This window comes from Macaca thibetana, chromosome 7 (assembly GCF_024542745.1).
Source record: "Macaca thibetana thibetana isolate TM-01 chromosome 7, ASM2454274v1, whole genome shotgun sequence".
Classification (NCBI taxonomy): domain Eukaryota; kingdom Metazoa; phylum Chordata; class Mammalia; order Primates; family Cercopithecidae; genus Macaca; species Macaca thibetana.
Window position 1 is genome coordinate 163,658,782 of NC_065584.1, and position 19,570 is coordinate 163,678,351.

General features: G+C 50.0%; 1 protein-coding gene and 1 pseudogene across 1 annotated transcript; one reads left to right on the plus strand and one right to left on the minus strand.

Moving 5' to 3' along the window:
* Positions 1 to 826: 826 nt before the first annotated feature.
* On the plus strand, positions 827 to 14,074 carry LOC126959320 (golgin subfamily A member 6C-like). Its single transcript, XM_050798197.1, has 19 exons — positions 827 to 874; positions 2,560 to 2,679; positions 4,612 to 4,692; positions 5,550 to 5,588; positions 5,854 to 5,904; positions 6,005 to 6,086; positions 6,183 to 6,289; positions 7,339 to 7,425; positions 7,533 to 7,640; positions 7,834 to 7,921; positions 8,307 to 8,514; positions 8,557 to 8,878; positions 9,155 to 9,223; positions 10,552 to 10,627; positions 11,058 to 11,149; positions 11,710 to 11,812; positions 11,896 to 11,996; positions 12,088 to 12,241; positions 12,328 to 14,074. Exons 1-19 carry the CDS (start codon positions 827 to 829, stop codon positions 12,525 to 12,527), a joined length of 2,136 nt encoding a protein of 711 aa, XP_050654154.1. The 3' UTR covers positions 12,528 to 14,074.
* Positions 14,075 to 15,798: 1,724 nt separating this feature from the next.
* On the minus strand, positions 15,799 to 17,033 carry LOC126959321 (putative GED domain-containing protein DNM1P34; annotated as a pseudogene).
* Between the last annotated feature and the right edge of the window lie 2,537 nt (positions 17,034 to 19,570).

Below are 19,570 nucleotides of genomic sequence, written 5' to 3' on the forward strand. Positions count from 1 at the left end.
AGTAGAGATGGGGTTTCACCATATTGGCCAGGCTGGTCTTGAACTCCTGACCTAAGGTGATCCACCCGCCTAGGCCTCCCAAAGTCCTGGGATTACAGGTGTGAGCCACCGCACCCAGCCCAAAAGCTTTGTGTTTTTAAAGATATTAGACATGTTTCTTTTTTAAAAAAAAAATATTAATAATGTAGGAGAATAAAAGAAATGTTTTTCCAAAAAAGAGAAATCATTGTGTTTACCTTATTGGAATGTTGGATAATATAGTCCATTAATCATCAAACATGCTATAGATTTTCCATTTTTATAGGATTTGTGTCTCAATTGAGGTAATACTGGTAATTCTTGTATTCCATCTGAAGATGAAAAATGTAGGCCAAAATCATAGACCATGCATAGAAGCTGGAAAATGAAGAGAGCTATGGAGGAACATGTAGACACACACACACACTGACACACATATATTTAAATTATAAACACATATATTTTTTAAAGTTTATTTTTAACGTTTTAAAGCAAAAGCCAGTCCCTCCCCTCTCCCGGAGTAGGCAGGCCCCGCCCCCTCCCCAAGTGGGCGGGGACAGCAGTTGCGTGGGCAGCTTTCCTTGTGATGCCACAGGTTCCTCTGGACACATTGCTCCCTGGCCACGCCTCCTTTCCCTTTCGTCTTTCTCATTGACCAATGGGCTTGGAGAATTAAGGCCACGCCCCCATTCTGCATTCTAGTGGGGCCCTGGTTACGCCGCCTCTGGCTCAGTCACACAGCCACCTGGTAGGTGACTGGAGGTGTTCACTGATGTGGCCCCAACCCTGCCTCCCTCCCCACCCCATGATGTTAGAAGCAACACGACAGAGCCAATTGGCAGCAGCCAAGGAAAAGGTAAGACACACCAGGTCACGGCCCCCCAACCTAGCCAGAGATCCCCTCCAATGACAAGACCACTGCCAGAGTACATACCACTCCTGAGGCACACTAGGCTTGGCCCCCTAACCCCGGCACCTCTGGGCTCCCCCCACCAAAGTCTTGTCAGTCAGCCACGCCCCCCTCAGCAAGCAGCCCAGCCTCTGCCCTCGCCCGTCACCCCGTGGTGACTTTTGGTGGATGACTCGTGGGGCTCCCTGCTCCATACTCGGCCGTCACGTCCTGCCGCCCCAAGCCCAACCTCCCTGGGTTCTTTGGGCTCACCTGTCTGAAGACCTGAGTCCCCCAGCCCCAGCCTGCCACCATCACCAGTCATCCCTGGGTGACTTTGGGCTGGTGACTCCTGGGGCTCCCTGCTGCAGACTCTACTCTCCCCTCCTACTCACCCAAGCTTGACTTCCCTGGGCTCTTTTGACTGGCATCTCCAAGGACCTGGGTCCCAGCCCTACATCCCCTCCCCCATCATGGATCAACAACTCAGTCATTGCACTGATATGGTTCCCCCCACCCCCAGGATGAGTAGAATGAAGTGATGTCACAATCCCCCTAGGAACTGTCATTACTGCTGCAAGACTGGACTTTCATCTTACAACCCAGTCCCCTAAGCATTCTCACCCCATTTCTGGTTCCTCTGGCTGCAGCACAAATTTCCACCTGGAAGGGGAATGGGGACTATGGGACTTAGGAGCAACAGGTTTCAGGCTGCCTTACTCCTTTCGCGTAGACATTGACTTTGTGAAAAGCCTACACTTCCCCCTGTGAGGTCAAAACGTTGACAGTATCTCTGGGTGGCAATGGGAGAATGGGTTTGCTTTCATTTTTTTCCTAGGCTTCTACTCTCCAGAGAGACTTTAACATGTTTTTCTGAGTTCTCCGCCTCATATTCTAATTCTCCACAGTTCTGGGACCAGACTGCCCTTCAGTCAGTGGTCTCTGAAGTGAGATTTGCTCATCTTCTGTGGAATAGATCTTAGGAAACTGAACTTGACAACTTGAATCTTCCTCATATCATCTCAACTTGGGGTACTTTGAGTGCCACAGGATAAATGTGGGAGATCTTTCTGAAGCATCAGTTTCCCTTGATTCTCCTGAGAGAGAAAAAACGTTAATGTACTTAGGGATGACAGTCACATACGTTTCTAAGAGTATACCAGACTTCTCTCTGAAATGAGACTTGGGTTGTCCTCTTTCTGATAAATTCCCAGATTTAACAAAAAAGCTGCCTTCTCCCATGAGGACACATGGATATAAAAGTTTGAAGGGTTCTGGTGCACTTCTTCAGACTTACAGACATGTGAGGATGTATGACTCCAAACCACACAGCGTGCAGTTCCTGCCTACTTAATGTTTAGTTTTCTACCTCTGGCTCTGATTTTGGTCTCTGGCAGCTGCTGATTCCTGGCAAAACCCCAGAGCTTGGAGTCAGAAGACTGAGTTTAAGTCCCATTATTGCCCACCCTCCCCTTTTTTTAGCCATAGTATCCATCCCTCTCAATCAGTAAGTGATTGTGAAAACACCTTGTACAGTTGTTGGTGGCATTAAGTCAGATGGTGTATAAGACTATTTTGCAAAAACTGTAAAGGACGATGTGGCTGTAGGGGCTGGTAGTTCTCATGAGTATTACTGCTCTTCTTTCTCACAGCTAAAAGAATATCAGCAGAGGAACAGCCGTGGTGTTCCGGCAGGAGCGAAGACAAAAAAGAAGAAAACTGTCAGTAGCCCTGAGACAACCACTTCTGGTGGTTGCCACTCACCTGGGGATGTGAGTCTTGGCTGGCCAGGCTCCTGGGGACAGGGGGCCCAAGGGGGCAGTAGAGGGTAATTGTTAAGATTGCTGGGTACTGGCTAAGAATTCTGGGTTTGAATCCTGCCTCTCCATTGGCTAGGGATCTGACTTATGGCAAGTTACTTGAGCTCTTTGGGCCTCTCTTTTCACATCTGTAAAATAGGGGTAGTGGTGTTTGATTTTCACTTCTGAAGTTTAAATGATATTCCATATTGTTGTTGTTTTTATGTTAATCCCTGATACATGTCCTGCTGTGAACACCCAGGACACCCAGGAAATGGTCATTGCTCTTTGATTTTCCTGATCCCTAGTCTCAAGGGGAAGCTGGGCCAATGAATACAGCCACTTGCCATCAAGCTGTCCCTTTAGGAGTCACAGAAGGGGTCTCAGGGTGTGGTGAGGAGAGCCCCAGGCACTAGGAGTAAGAGAAGATCTAACTTGCCACCAGCTTGCTGGGTGACCACAGAAAAATCACTTCTTCCCCAGGGCCTCAGTTTCCTCCTCTGTAAGATGATACTGGATAAGATCAGTGCCTTTCAAACTTGTTTTTTAGCTGGAGCCCCCTTAGTTCAAATGAACCCTTACTCAGGAGTCTGGTGTTTTTAATGGAGGTGGAGGTCTGGAGCTCTACCAGATTCATCGTCCACATCCTGGGCCTGAGGAGAGGGGTCCAGTGAGCGTATTAAGAGCTGCATTGGTCAGATTTCTCCACTCTGTGACTGCATCACTCAGGGAACATTTCCATCTATTTGTTCCTGCCCCTGGCAAGGCAGCAGGTGGCCATTTGGAAGAATGGCACAGGCCATGGTTTCAATCTCCTCTGCTCTTCCTCAGCGTTTCATTTTCCTGAACCCACATCTTCCTTCTACACTGACTTTATTGCTTCTCTCTAAGCCACTTCTGTCTTTCTCCCCCTGCCTGTGTTTTTCCTTTGTCACCTCCTGTAGATTCAGGACATTCTGAAGGAGCTGGTGTCCAACCTTAACCATTCCTGTGGGTAGCACTCCCCTATTGCACAAGTGGAAGGTGAGACGGTGCTGAGACCCCTCTCTGGCTTGCTCTCTCCAGCTGTGCATGCCCCTCATGCCCCTGAAACTTTCTCTGGTTTGGGGGATACTTGGCCTCTGCCTTGTTTTATGTTGCTGCCATTAACCTTCATCCTGTTTATGTCTGCTTCTTCACCTGCTTGATTGATTGGGTTTTTTCCTTCCCCGCATCTTTATCATCTTAGAAATGGTGAGATCTTAAAGTTTAAAAGTAACTTGGGAATAACATACACAACAGGCATGTGGGATTTGGGGATTTTTTTTTTTTTTTTTTTTTTTTTGAGACAGAGTCTCACTCTCTCACCCAGACTGGAGTGCAGTGGTGCGATCTCAGCTCACTACAACCTCTGCCTCCCAGGTTCAAGTGATTCTCTTACCTTAGCCTTCTTAGTAGCTGGGATTACAGGCACCTGCTACCACACCCAGCTAATCTTTGTATTTTTAGTAGAGATGGGGTTTCACCATATCAGCCAGGCTGGTCTTGAACTCCTGATCTCAAGTGATCCACCCACCTCAGCCTCCCAAAGTGCTGGGACTACATGCGTGAGCCACTGTGCTCGCCCCCTTTGCTGTTTTTATACTTTCTCTATATCCACAACTGCTTCCCGTGTAAGTTTTTTTTTAAAAAAATCTCATTTTTATTACTCCTGTATCATCTGTTACTCTGAAGGATCTGGAAGTAAGAGGCCCTGGGCCAAGGTGCAGTGACCCTGCAGGCCAGCCCCCCAAACTCCTCTCACAGTGGGGGCTGGGTGCCCCTCTGCCAGCTGAGACAGTCCACACACACCCCAGCCCTAATGATTGTTCTCTCTACCTCTTCCCATAATCCTCCTCCAACTCCTGCTGTCTGCATGCGCCACAGAGCCGGAACCAAGAACAAGCAGTAGCCCTGGACTCAAGCTCTGCAACAATCAATCAACTCTGTGAAAACATAGAATCATTGGTAAGAGTTCAGTAGGGTTCTGTGATTCCACGCTGCCAATCCTGGGCTTTAGTTTCCCCTTGGGCTCCGAAGAAAGGGGCTGGGGGCCCTTGGTGCCAATGGCAAATAGGGAGCTGGAGCACCCAGGCCTCACCTGGAGGGACCCCAGAGCAAGAAGCATGCAGCATGGCTCTTCTGTCACTGCCCCATTTGTCGACTCTCTCTTCTCCAGACATCCCTGCTCTGGTCCTTGCCATACACGCCCTGGGGTTGTCACCTCTCAGGGAAGCGCTAACCTGATGGTTTGTCAGGGGTCCCATATTTCTGCCATGACTCAGTTCCTAATTTGCTCTTTGAGTCTAGACAAGCCACCTCTCTTCTTTGGGCTAGTGTTTCCGAAGGAGGAAGAGCAGTGAAGGTCTCGGTTAGCTCTGAGAGTCTGAGATTTAAAGGTTCCTAGAATGTAAACCTGAGGGCCAAGGGCTCCTGTCTGTCCTTTTCCATTTTATATATGCTGTGAAGAACTGTACCTGGCTCGTATGTGCTCAGTAAATGTTTGTTGAATGAATGCACCTTTCTCAATCACAAGCTGGCAGAAGGGTGGACCTTTCTCAGACTCTGTCCCTAGAGGTTTATGTTACTGTCCTTTGGAGAGAATCCAGGTTCAGACTGTGAGTTCTGTGGCTGTGGGCAAAAACCAACAAAGACCCAAATCCTCTGTCCTTGTGAGCTTGAGGAGAGTTGACCAGTTCATGTTGCCATTGGGTCTGAGAATTTTGTCTTTAAAATTCGTTCCTGGCCCTGCTTACCGCTTCCTGATCTGGGGAATAGAGTTGAGGAGGCCACCCTCAGTCACCTGAATTTGACTCTCCTCACAGAAACAACAGAAGAAACAAGTGGAACATCAGCTGGAAGAAGTAACGTGATTTCTTTGTTTGCTCACAACATCACTGCTGGGTTTGGGGGGCACTCAGATGTAGAGGCACCAGTCTCATCTCACCCACTGCCAGCCTGGGGAAGAAGGCTTATCCCTCAGATTCCACCCCATCCCCACAGGGTCCCTGATAATCTGGTCCCATGGGTGGGCCTGTGCTGGGGCATTGGTGGCATTCTGGGGGCATGTCTCTTGCTGTGCCATCTCTGCCTCCCCCGGGTAAGAGCTCTGTCTTCCTCTTCCTATAGGAAAAGAAAGCAAACAATGACATACACAAAGCACAGACGGAGCAGTTAGAGGTGAGTGGAGGGTGGGGAGTTTTCTCCTGTCCTCCGGAGAATGTTTCTTTCCATCTCTTTCAGCACTTGCTTGGCTTTTTTCCCAAACATTCAATTCCAGACAATCAACATCCTCACACTGGAAAAGGCAGACTTGAAGACCACCCTTTACCATACTAAACGTGCCGCCAGACACTTCGAAGGTGGGAATCTGGGCACCCCGTCATCCTTCAACCTGGTACTTTGACAGGTCTTCAGGGGGAGTCCTTTGGGCCCCATCTCAACCTCTGTCATTACAGAAGAGTCCAAGGATCTGGCCGGCCGCCTGCAATACTCTTTACAGCGTATTCAAGAATTGGAGCGGGCTCTCTCTGCTGTGTGTACACAGCAGCGGGAAGAGGACAGGGTGAGTCCAACCAACTGCCCCATCCCCTCGCAGCCTGGCTTCCCAGATGGAGGAAAGAGTGTAAAGATCCCTTCTGGAGGATGCAGTGTCCTGCCCAGAAGGCAGCATGCTCATTTCTAGCTGCTATTGTGTGTGGTTGTTAGAGACAGCCTGGGGCTGAGTCAGCTGCTGTGGGTGAGTTGAGGGGCACTGTGGGGAGTGAGCACTGCACACACAGCTTGAAGGCCAAGTGCCTGCCCTGCCCTTACCTGGCTGAGGCCTTGGCCAAAGCTTGGTGGTGTATTGGGTACTTGTACTGTGAAGGTATAGAACAGTACATTTAGTACTTCACAATTTCTGTAGAGAGAGGAAAGGCGTGTGTGTGTGTATGTGTGTGTGTGTGTGTACTATGATAATATACATGAAACATGTCTGCAAGTGTTCATAAAAAACTCAGGAGAGAGTAACAGGGCGGCTGGGAGACACTTCCATGGTGTACCTTCTGAGTTTTGGACTATGCGAATGTATCATCCTTTCAAAAAGTGAACAAAAGATTAATTTCCCCTTCCTTTCTGTGCCCCTATCCCCAGCAAGGAAAATGGGCTTAGAGAATCGGATAGACCTGGGTGTTCAAATCCCAGCTCTGTCTCAGTGATCTTAGGCAAGCACTTAAACTCGAACACTCCATGTTTTTCATCTACACAATAGAGGTAATCCCAGTAACTGTCTCATATGGTGGTTGTGAGGATGACATGGGATTGCTAGTATGGAACCTGGTGAAGCACTCCATAAAGATTTAAACAGTGGTATTAATAACAGTAATAACAACAGCAATGTTATCTGATCTCTCTGGGCCTCTGTTAGCCAGTTGTAAGTTCGATCTCTTTCCCTGTCCCTTCCAAATTTACTGAGTTCTTTTAAAAACCAGGCCACGGGCATGGAAATGCCTTGATCTTTACTGATTGAGTTAGCCCTAACACATTGCCCTAGTACATTGAGCCTAGTCCTAGCCCTTTAAGGGGCACTGCCCGGGCTCCCCAGATCGAAACTTCTCACTCTTCACCATCCAGTCCTCGAGCCGCAGTGAAGCCGTCCTCCAGCGGCAGTTACAGCAGACCAGAAAGGAGCGGGCGCTGCTGAACGCACACGTGACACAGGTGAGGCTTTGCAGAGGGAGGGATGTGGAGGGAAGATGATCCCAGCTGACCAGGAGCAGGTGAGGACCAGTGACAGCCCTTCCTCACTTCTGTGGCCATTCTTGCAGGTGACAGAGTCACTTAAACAAGTCCAGCTGGAGAGAGATGAATATGCTCAACATATAAAAGGAGAGAGGGCCCGGTGGCAGGAGAGGATGTGGAAAATGTCGATGGAGGTGAGACCTGACCCTTCAGCCCCCACCTTAGATAGGTCACTGGATCTTTCTGGGCATCTGTAAAATGGGACTAGTACAGCTAGAGGTGGTCATGGGTCTGGGCTTTGTGGAGGTGGGGGCCAAGAGGGAGACGGTAGCTTGTCCAGCCACCAGCCCCTCTCTCCAGGGCCCTTTCCCCCTGTGCTTTGGGCAGGCTCACGCATTGAAGGAGGAGAAGAAGCGTGACATACATCAGATACAGGAGCTGGAGAGGAGCTTGTCCGAACTCAAACACCAGATGGGTAAGATGGGGCTGGTGTGACGTGGGAGCAGGACTGGCATCAGAGGGCTGTGGGGTGGCTTAGAGTGCCCCAGGGAGGTGGGTGGATGGAAGGGCTTTGAGGCAGAAGGAAAGAGGTCTGTGCCAGCAGCTGGCAAGTCTTGTCATCTCCATGAGCCTCAGGGTCCCCGTCAGGCAAGAGGAAGGAGTGCCCATTGTCAGCCACCCACAGTGCTCTCTATCTGACATGGCTTGGAAATTGGCTTCCATTGGGTGCGAGGAATCATTAGCAGTGAGGCCAAGTTTGGGAAGCCTGAGAGGAGCTGCATCAAAAGGAGGGCTTTTTCTTTGAGGGGGGGTGGTGGGTGGGGAATCCAGAGGCCCTTATTGTCTGCTTCATTTCTCAGCTGAGCCCCCGTCCCCGGTGGACCCAGCAGGGACCTCTGAGGTGGAACATCTACAAGATGAGGCCAAACACCTGAGGAAGGAGGTGGAAAGTCTGGAGGGAAAGCTCCAATCCCAGATGGAAAAAAATCAGGTCTTGACTCTCCTGAGCAAGGAACAAAAGGAGAGACTTCAGGAGCAGGAGGAGAGGCTCCGAGAGCAGCAGGAGAGGCTTCAAAAGCAGGAGGAGAGGCTCCAAGAGCAGGAAGAGAGGAGGTTGCGGGAGGAGGAGAGACTATGTGAACAAAAGGAGAGGCTTCGGGAGAAGCAGAAGAGGCTGGGGGAGCAGGGTGAGAGGCTGCAAAAGCAGGAGGACAGGCTACGAAAGCAGGAGGAGAGGCTGAAAAAGGAGGAGGAGAGGCTGCAAAAGGAGGAGGAGAGGCTACAAAAGCAGGAAGAGAGGCTGTGGGAGAAGGAGGAGAGGCTACGAAAACAGGAGAAGAGGCTGCGAATGCAGGAGGAGAGGCTCGCGCTCTCCCAGAAGCACAAGTTCAACAAGCAACTGGCCGAGCCACAGTGCAGCTTTGAGGATCTGGTGGGTTGCCCCACCTGGGCAGCCTGCCCTCATCCCTAGCCCTCTGGGCCTTTGTTTCCCCACCTGTAAAATGAAGCAGTGTAGCCCTCACATGACAGGGTACTTCTAAAGGCATCTGTGAGCCAGAGCTCATCAGGCCCTGCTCTGATGGCTGTGGGGAAGAGGGGATAATTTTTCTAACCTACCTCCACCCTTTCTGGTGACATGGGAGGCAGACACCAAGTTCTGGGGTCTCCAGCTGCAGTGGCTGGCCACTGATTGCTTCTCTCTGTCCAGAACAACAAGAACAAAAGCGCACTGCAGTTGGAGCAGCAAGTAAAGGAGCTGCAGGAGAAGCTGAGCAAGGTGAAGGAGATGGTAACCTCTGCCCCATCCAAGAAGGGCTGGGAGGCAGGCACCAGCCTCTGGGGAGGGGAGGTGCCAGGCCAAAGGCAGCTCCAGCTGGGGGGCAGGTGACCCCAGCACCTTCCAGGGCAGCTCCATGACTGTTTCTTTCTTCCTACCCTCTGAATTTTAGAGGTGGGTAGCCCTGGGCTCCTCCCAGGTCTGGACATCATCTTCCCAGCTAGAGGCATGGATTCGCCCAATCATAGGGGTGGAGACAGTGGTATAAGAGGGTCCTTATGCCGGGCACAGTGGCTCCTGCCTGTAATCCCAGCACTTTGGGATGCTGAGGCAGGAGAATCACTTGAAGTCAGGAGTTTGAGACCAGCCTGACCAACATGGCGAAACCTCATCTCTACTAAAATTATAACATCAACAAAAAATTAGCCCGGCAAGGTGGCACATGCCTGTAATCCCAGCTACTCAGGAGACTGAGGCATGAGAATCTCTTGAGCCTGGGAGGTGGAGGTTGCAGTGAGCTGAGATTGCACCACTGCACTCCAGTATGGGCCACATGGTGACACTGTCTGAAAACAAAACAAAAAAGCCTCCTTAGATTCAAACTGGATTCCGGCCTTGGTTCCACTGGTCACCATTCAACTACTTTTCATCTCTAAGTCTCTGTTTCTTTGACTTCAAAAGGAAGTTAGCATTTTTCTTATGGAGGTGCTGGGGATTAAATGAGAGAACACATGGAAAGCATTAGGCATGGAGCACACTTAGCAGATGGTGATTGGTTCCTTCTGCTTTTCCACCAGTCTGTGGCCTACAGTTTAAATGGTGAGAAGAAGAACAGGAGATTTGAGGCTGGGGAAGGAGGCATGAGGTTCTAGGCAAGGGAGGAAGTCTCTTAGGCCTGGAGCAAGGGGCCAGGGTCCCGGGCAGGTGACAGAGCCCCACCGTGCCCTCGCTACCCTATTAATGGGCCCAGAATCTGGAAGCCAACCACATGCCCTCATGCCCAGGGTCTTCCTGCAGATACAGCTGAAGAGCCAAGAGTCTCAGAATCTGCAGCAGCAGCAGTGAGACTAGTACCGGGGTCACCTGCAGCAGTACGTGGTCACCCATTAGCAGCTGACCTCTGAGAAGCAGGAGCCACACAGGCAGTTACTGCTGCAGACCCAGCTGTGGACCAGCTGCAGCAGCAGGAAGCTCAGGGCAAAGCGGTGGCTGAGATGGCCTGCCAAAAGTTGCAGGAGACCCAGGAGAGGGAGTCGCTGAGGACAGGGCCCCGAGGGGGACGACCTGGCAACCTCTGTGCCTTCTCACTCTGTTTCCCATTCCTTTAGGAGTGCCTAGAAGCTGCCAGCCAGCGGAACCAACAGCTGGAGACCCAGTTGAGTCTCCTGGCTCTCCCTGGACAAGGTACAGAAGACCACTCAGAGGAAGAGGAGAGAGCCCCAGGAGGAAGGGGGGACTGTTAGCAGCATAGGATTGAGGGGTTGGAAGAGACCTTTAGAACAGCTGGTTGTTATGCCAACCGGGTGTCTGCACTAAGTTCGGCATCAATATGATGACCTCCCGGGAGCAGGGGGCCACCAGGTTGCCTAAGGATGAGTGAACTGGCCCAGATCAGAAAGGGAGCAGGACAGAACTCCCACACCATCAGGTAGCAGGACTGTGCCTGGGCAATATAGAAGATCTTGGATCTTATAGGAAAACTAAAGAACAGCAGCTCATTCCCCTCTGGGGAGGGGCTGGCTCAGGGTTACACAGTGAGGGTGGGGACAGAGGTGGGCCCACAGTACTTCCCTTGTTGGGTTTTCTGAGGACCCCTCTGGCCACCTCCCCACAGGAGATGGAGGAGGACATCTGAACAGTGAGGAGGAGAGGGTGCCTCGGCCTATGCCAAGTGTCCCAGAGGAGCTGGAGAGCCGGAAAGCCACGGTGAGTCTGACTTTCCCTGCCCCCACTTTGCCACCTTCCTCTGTGGTCCCTCCCAGACCCCCTTATGCTCTTGCTTTCCCCGCCTTCTGATTTCTCTGGACATTCACCCCTTCCGGGAGCCAGTGGTCAGACACCACTTCACCTGTGACCAACAGGTGCACTCTCTGAGGCTCCAAGGGAAGGGGCTGTGCTCCACCTCCCTGCCCCATTTGTTCTGTGTATGCCCCTACAAGAATACTCAGCTCTTGCCTTCAAGTGGCATTTTCAACTCCGCTGGAGCCAGTTCCCAGGGGGAGCAGGCACGGCTATGTGGGCAGCGGAAGGTGTGAAGGCTGTGCTGCCTGCCCCTGGCTCACCTGGTGGCCTCGGCCTGGAAGGAGCCAGAGGAGAGGCCCCAGCCCTAGGGACTGGGGGTGAGTTTGTGTGTGGGGAGAGCTACCGGGCCCTGTAGGAGGCCATGGAGAAGGTGAAGGTGAGCGAGTCCTGGCATGAGCCAAGAAAAGTGGGGGTTGGGCAGGACAGGTCACACCCATGATGTGACCCTATTATTTTGGCTCCAGAGTGGCTTTATGGACCTCCCGAGGGAGAAGGTGGACGGGAAGCAGCAGGTGGGGAAACTAGAGCTTGGATTCATCCAGCTCTCTGGAGCGACAGATGGCATGAGTAAGCAGGAGGCCAGGGCACGGGCACGGGGAGCTGCAGGGCCTTCAGTGGGGCCCCAGTGTCTGAGCCATGTCCCCTCACAGGAGAGCACATCACGGTATATGAGAGCCAGGGGGCAGGGCCAAACACTCAGCACAAGGAGGAGGAAGGCAGCAGGCTGGCCCAGAAGGAGGAAGAGATGAAGGTAGAGGGTGTGCAACATCTCTGCGGGGTTGGGGGTGAGGGTGGGTGCTGGCGCCGGCTCAGGCGTGGTAACTGAGCACCCCTCCCTTCAGGTGAAGCTACTGGAGCTGCAAGATATGGTGTTGCCGGTTGTGGGCGACCACGAGGGGCATGACAAATTCCTCCCTCCTGCCCAGAACCCTCTTGATGAGCCCGCTCCAGGGGCCCCAGCCCCCCAGGAACTTGGGGCTGAGGAGGAGCAGGGTGGTGAGTAGAGCCCTCAGGTGGGGTGGGCAGGCCGGAGCAGGGGAGGCTCGCAGTGTACTCAGAGCCCCGCCTCCCTCTCTCCGAAGATTTTCAGGACAGCGTGGAGCCTGCACGGGGACAGGCCAGGGAGGGTTCTCCCCGTGACAACCCCACTGCACAGAAGATCCTGCAGCTGCTTCCTGTAATGCAGGACACCCAGGAGCACCCAGGCTTGGCCACCAAACCCTGCGTGCCATTCTTTTACCGGGCAGCCAAGAACAGAGAGATCAACATCATCATCATCTGAGAGCTGGTCAAGAAATTTAAAAACAACAACCAAAATTATGGGGTTAATCCCCTACACAATTCATCTACTTCATTGGAATGTTAGAGCCACTCATGTTTATTTATGTTTCTAATTTACAGTTTAATTTTATTTATAAAAAGTTAAGGGAGAGGGATCTTTCCCTGATGTTCACTCTGGCATCCGTTAGCATTTTTGTTTTTAATTGATAATTGTAGATCATTAGCTCACATATCGAGTTTGCCCTTACATGGTGGGAGTTCAAACACACAAAGACCCACTATTTGCACAAAACTATTCTTACTGGTTTGGAATAGGCTGCCCTGCTTTTTAAATGTTATTGCAGCATGTATATTCATTACAGAATTCAGATAAAATTTGCTTATGTTCTGCTATTATATTTGATCGATTCCTAATCACAGTGAGCTCTTCATTAGCTCAATATGTGGTTTGCCCTCAAGTGCACACTGTTTCTTACTTTGTAACATGCCACTGTGAGTACTGACATTTAGAGTTGTTTAAAGGCCAAGAACTGGAAACAGCCTTTCCCCTATTTTCTGTGTATTGGGGATGGGAGTGATAACATTTTGGGGAGCTTTTTAAATCTCACAGAAGAGGAAAGTGGCCTGCTCTGGCAGGTGTGCGCAGGATAGAGTGTGTTTCATTTGTTCTGGTGCCAGGAATGAGCGCGGTTCTATGGTAGTTCCCTTAGGATTTGTACGTGCTCTGGGCTCATGAAGATATTTCAGCATGAGCTGCAGCGGTTGGACTCTTTCTCAATGACCTAAAAAGGGATTTTTTCCTAGGAATGAAAGGCTCCCATCATTGACTGTGGATGTGGAAAACCTTTTCTAGCTTAGAGCATTTATATCTACAATACATTTTAAAGTCACAGTTCATGTTACCTGTTTTAATCACATGACTACATGTCCCAGTACACAAAAGGGCACTGCTTGGCATTCTTCTTAATGTATTTAGTAAAGATCATAAGAAACCCTTTCAGAGTTTAAATGTCCCTGGAACAGGCATACAGGCTCTAGTCAAGAATGAATTCGAGTGAAGGAAAGCTGTGTGACACCTGGCATTCCTCTATGTTCACGGAGCTTCTTTGAGGCTAGAAGACTGATTTTACCATCTAGACCTCTCTGGCTAATACCTATTCTTCAGCCACATTGGTTAATCTGACATAGGAATTTACTTCTTTTCCTTGAATGGAAAACACTTTAAAAATAATAACAACCATTTTTATAAACTAATATATGTGACAGTACTTAGTTGAAACAAAAAGCAGTTTTAGTGGACAGTGTTATACTGCATTTGAAAATCAAGGTAAAGTTTGTGCAACTTAAAATATTTACAAACTGCAATGCAATCTACTGTTGGTGAATGTCACAGTATTGTGAGTAAAAGTATCTATACAATCACAGAGTTATATTTCCTCACAAAGTTCTTTACGAAGAGTGAAATATGTTTTTATACCTCTCGGTTTCAGTTAGAGGCATATTTTGTGCCATATTTATGTTATGTGTCTATACAGGATGAATGAATTATTTCAGTCATACATTGTCTAAATCATAACTTCATGATGCTTGGGAAAGAATCAACAGTTAAAACTTCATGAAGTTCTAATGTCTGTGTCCCCAAATACGTCACAGTGTTAGGATATAGGGGGAGTTGTATGCACACACCCTGGGGAATGAAACTCTAGTTATTACTAGACCATCTCCATTTTTAGCATTTGGCATCCTCATGATACTTTTCTAAATATGACATTAATAGGAGAGCAATAATATGATTTTACAGATGAAATAACAGATTTGCCTGCATTCACTGAACGAGTACAAATATTGGTCCTTCAACTGACTCTTCCAAATTGTATGAATTTATCAGGGTATTGGATAAACCCAGTTTCAGAATGATAAAGAAAAACTGTCAGACCAAATAATGTGGCTAATTAACAGTGGTACGATTTCTAACCTGAGGGTTTAAGATGCACAGACAACCAGACCCTTCGCCACCTTAACCAGGGCTGAGTCCTTACATTCCTGGATGGTGATGTTTATTATTTAAGAGCCAGAGGCTGGTGGAGTTGGTTTGTTTGGAGGAGGCCTGATGGCCTCCCTACTCTCACCAAAGCAACTTTTCCCTCAGGGGGGCTCCCATCTACTTATTGGGAGAGGCAGCTGAGGCAGGACAGTGGGGCTAAGTGTAGAGCAGATGAGGGCACGGGCTGCTGGGGTGGCCCCCCTTCCCCAGTGTACATATAGTATCTGTGTAACATTTTGTATATTCCAGGGGTTGGGGTCACCCCCTGTATTGTACCTCATGGAGGTTGGAGCTGGTATATGGGGAGGAGGTTCTAATCATTATTTATGGCTGGGAGACTTATTTATTGATAGCACAGGACAGAGGAAGGAGGTGGGGATGGGTTGTGGCTCCCTGGTGATATGACTCCTGTTTATTTTGCTTTTCAATATGGAATAAATGGATTTAGCCATACTGCTCAGCCTGGTGGGTTCCCGTTTCCCTCACTGGGTGCTGGAGTTTGTGCCACTGAACGAGGAGCCCCAGAGTGTCTGAGCATGTCCAGCTTGGCTGTTGGGGACCTTCCAGGCCTGTTACCTGTATGCTGATTGGTGACACCTGATGGATTTCACAGGGACAGGGGAGGTGGGTGGGCTCGACAGGCGGAGCTCAGCTGGGCCAACAGGCACTGTGGTCCCCTTGGCTGAATGGCACAGTTGACCCCTAGGAGCAACAGGCCAAAGTGCCTGAGCCCACTGGCCAGCGGTAGTGCTTCAGCGGGGGCCAGGGACCCTGCCCTCAGTCACACGCTAGCAGCTATGATGGTACCTGGGAGGGAGGGAAGGGGGCTGTGTGTCCCTGCCTGGCCTGTGAGGTGTGTTGTGTGATGACCACGTGTATGGGACTCTCAAGATTTTATCCCAGATCACCACTGGATTGACGACAGATAGAGGAGGTGGGACCCTGACTATCACCCCTGCTCTGCAGTGGATTCGGCTCTCGGCACTCTCAGGCTGGGAGCTGGATGCCCGGCCCTGGCAGCATGACTCAGACTGCATGACAGGTATAGCGTGCCCAGGATGATGTTCCTAGGCCTCTGACCGCCTCAGTATCCAGCCCCACATACAGTCCCCTCCAAGTTCCCAGCCCCTGGACCATAAACCATGAGCTCTCTGCCCTCTCTAATGACTCCAGAGAGCACCCACATCTGCCAGCTTGTGAATGGAGCCTGTTCCAAGAGCCCACAGGCTCAGCCATGGAGGCTGGGGTGCTTTGGGGCTGTGGGGCCCGGCCCTGGTACCTGCATCCAGCTGGGATGCTCTGCACCTGCATCCAGGAGTCGTCCATGGGCCCCCGTGGGCATGTTGTCGGTGGTTGTGTTGATGTCACTGATGATGATGGGCACCTCCCTCAGCACGTGGTGCATGCGCAGCATCTCGTTGCACCGCTGTGCCTGCTCTGCCAACTCCTCCATCAGCATGTCCTTTTCTCCACGTGAGTGCAGGTTGGTCAGCAGATCCGAGAAGATGAACTCCTTGATCTTAGAGTGGGCAAAGAGGGAAGGAAGTTGGGACCTGATGCCTGTGCCACCCCGGCCACCCCGCCACGCCCTGCTGGGACTGTGCACTGGGCTTGGAGCCCCAAGTGTGGCTTTTCAGATGTAGCTTTTACACCACTTAGACTCGAAGACCCACCTCCACACTGCCTTTTTTCACTCAGATGGGGACACTGAGGCCCAGAAGAAAAGTAACCTGTCCAAGGTCACAGATCTGAGAGGGGAGCCAGGACCTATCATGGCACCAGGACACCTGTCTACTCAGTTTTTAATTTTTGGATATAGGATCTCACTCTGCTGCCAGGTTGGAATACAGTGGGCGAGATCACTGCTCACTGCAGCCTCAACCTCCTGGGCTCAAAGTGATCTTCCAATGTTAGCCTGTTGAATAGCTAGGACTACAGGCACATGCCACCACCAGGCCCAGCTATCTTTTAAATTTTTTTGTAGAGACCAGGTCTCACTATGTTGCCCAGGCTGGTCTCAAACTCCTGAGCTCAAGTGATCCTTCTGCCTTGGCCTCCCAAAGTACTGGGATTACAGGCATGGGCCACTGTGCCCAGTCCCACGTTCTAGTTCTATGGGACAGCTCTGGTCTTGACCGTGCCCCTCTCCCTGGACCTGGTCCCATAGGGCTGGCTGGCATCTCTTCCAAGCCAACATGGCCACCTGCATCCCCAGTGCCACAGGAGCCCCCTGCCCCCATGAGGCGGTGCATGCACATTGTTGATCCTGAGGTGCATGGTGGTCTTGGGCATGAGACCAACCATGAGGTCCCACATGGTCTTGTTGACAATGGCCACATAGGAGTCCACCAGGCTCTGGGTGATCTCCATTTGCTGCTCCAACTGTGGGTCCATGGAGTGCATGAAGCTCTCAGAGACCTTCTCCTCGGCCTTGCTGGCCTGTTATAGAGAACACAAGGGCATCAGGGGGGCCAGGCCATGCAGCCAGGCTCCAGGCATCCCCAGCATCTCAGCCCCTCCAAGGGTACCTGGAACATTGAGGCACAGGGAGAAGCAACTGGCCAGAACACACACCCAGCTCCCCACACTCTAGAGGGTTTCAAGTCTCTGCCTCTCAGGACCCCAGGCCCCCCGCTATTCAGTCTTGTCTTAGTTCTGACTCTAGTACCCAGAATTTGCCTCCATTTCCCAATCCAAAAATTAGGAAAGAACATCTCCAGGTCCCTTGCTTGAAGACCTGGCCAGAGCTGGTGCCAGGCTGCAGACCCCTGGCAGGAGGTGAGAAGGGCATACTCACTTTCCCCTTGTCTTGGGAGTCCCACGCACCAACATTGCCACCACCGCTGCCACCTGGGAGCACAGCCAAAGTAGACACACTCACAGCAAAAGGGGAAGGGTTGAGTGAACCTGGGACACTGCACCCCAATTTTAATGTGTTGATCAATTCAATTTGCTAATATTTTGTGGAGGATTTTTGCATCAATATTCATCAGTGATATTGGCCTGTAGTTCTCTGTTTTGGATGTATCTTTGGTTTTGGTATCAGGGTAATGCTGGCCTTGTAGAATGAGTTTGGAATGGTTGGGTAAGGTCTCTAGTTTTGGAATAGTTTGGGTAAGGTTGGTATGAGTTCTTCTTTAAATGTTTGGTAGAATTCAGCAGTGAAGCATCAGGTCCCAGACTTTTCTTTCCTGGGAGACTTTTTATTACTCCTCGATCTCATTATTTCTTATTGGTCTGTTCAGGTTTTGGATTTCATCATGGTTCAATCTTGGTAGGCTGGATGTGTCTAGAAATGTATCCATTTTTAGTAGGTTTTCCTATTTCTTTGCATACAGTTGCTTATAATAGCCACTAGTGATCCTGCGAATTTTTGCGGTATCAGTTGTAATGTTTCCTTTTTCCTCTTTGATTTTATTCACTTGGGTCTTCTTTTTTTCTTAGTCTTAGTTAGGCTAAAAGTTTGTCAATATTGTTTATCTTTTCCAAAAACCAACTTTTCATTTCATTGATGCTTTTGATTGTTTTCTTCATTTCAATTCCATTTATTTCTTCTCTGATCTTTATTATATCTCTTCTACTAATTTTGGGTTTGCTTTGCTCTTCCTTTTCTATTTCTTTAAGATGCATTGTTAGGTTGTTTATTTGATGCTTTTCTACTTTTTAAAAGTAGGTGTTTATAGCCATAAAGTTCCTCTTAGTACTGCTTCTGTCGTATGCCATAGGTTCTGGCATGTTGTGTTTCCATTATCATTTAAGAAACGTTTCAACTTCCTTCTTAATTTCTTCGCTGTCCCACTGGTCATTCCAGAGCATATTATTTCATCTCCATGTGTTTGTATAGTTTCCAACATTTCTCTTGTTACTAACTTCTAGTTTTATTCCACTGTTATCAGAGAAGATGTTTGATATTATTTCATTTTTTTCTAATGTTTTAAGATGTGTCGCATGACCTAAGATATAGTCTATCCTTGAGAAGGATCCATGTGCTGAGGAAAAAAAATGTGTATTCTGTAGCCCAAGGGAGAAGACACCCACCCCCACTCTGCTGCAACACACAGCGCTCCGCTCAGGGATGGGGCAGTGCTGTGCTGTTGTTACACAAGGGGCTCTCTTTTGGGGAGGGAACAGAGTCTGTTCTGTAGTGTTTGCCATTTTCCAAGGTGCAAATATTCTATGGCTGATTTTAAGCTGCCGCCATCTTCTCAGCCTGGGCTTGTTTGTACCCACCCTTGGAAGTCTATCCAAGTATTTGAAAGGATGTGGGTATTGTGATCTAAACTGTATCTTTCTTAGGGGACACTCCAAGCCCAGTTATGCTGTGGTTCTTGCAGACTCATAGAGGACCTGCCTTGGTGGTCTTGGATAAGATCTGGAGGAATTTTCTGAGCTACCAAGCAGTAGAGACTCTTATTCTTTACCTGTAATTTCTCTCCAAAAAGCAGTCTGTCTGTCTGTCTGTCTGTCTGTCTGTCTATCTCTCTCTCTCTCTCTCTCTCTCTCTCTCTCTCTTCCTACCTCCCTCGCTTTCTCTCTCTGCCAAGCCACTTGGAGCTGGAGGTGGGCTAACACAACATCCCCATGGCCACCACCACTGGGACTGCACTGGGTCAGACCTAAAGCCAGCAAAGCACTGGGTCTCACTCAAGGCCCACTGTCAACACTACCTGGCTATCGCCTATGTTCACTCGAGGCCCTGGGGCTCTACAGCCAGCAGGTGGCAAGGCCAGCCAGGCTTGTGTCTTTCCCTCCAAGGCAATGAGTTTCCTCAGGCCCTGGTGGGTCCAGAGATGTTGTCTGAAAGCCAGAGACTGGAGTCAAAAACCTTAAAAATTTACCTGGTGCTTTATTCTGAGGTGGCTGAGCTGACACTGAAACCATGAGACAAAGTCCTTCCCACTCTGCCTTTCTCTTTCCACAGGCAGAGAAGCCTCACCCTGTGACCACCACCACAGGCCCACAGGGAGTGCTGCCAGGCTACTGCTGATGTTTACTTAGGG

Bases quoted from the DNA above. Each gene is read 5' to 3' on its own strand.
- LOC126959320 (XM_050798197.1), top strand. From the start codon at position 827: ATGTTAGAAGCAACACGACAGAGCCAATTGGCAGCAGCCAAGGAAAAG. The intron at 875-2,559 runs GTAAGACACACC...TCTTTCTCACAG, and splicing joins TGGCAGCAGCCAAGGAAAAG to CTAAAAGAATATCAGCAGAG. The intron at 7,641-7,833 runs GTGAGACCTGAC...TGCTTTGGGCAG, and splicing joins TGTGGAAAATGTCGATGGAG to GCTCACGCATTGAAGGAGGA.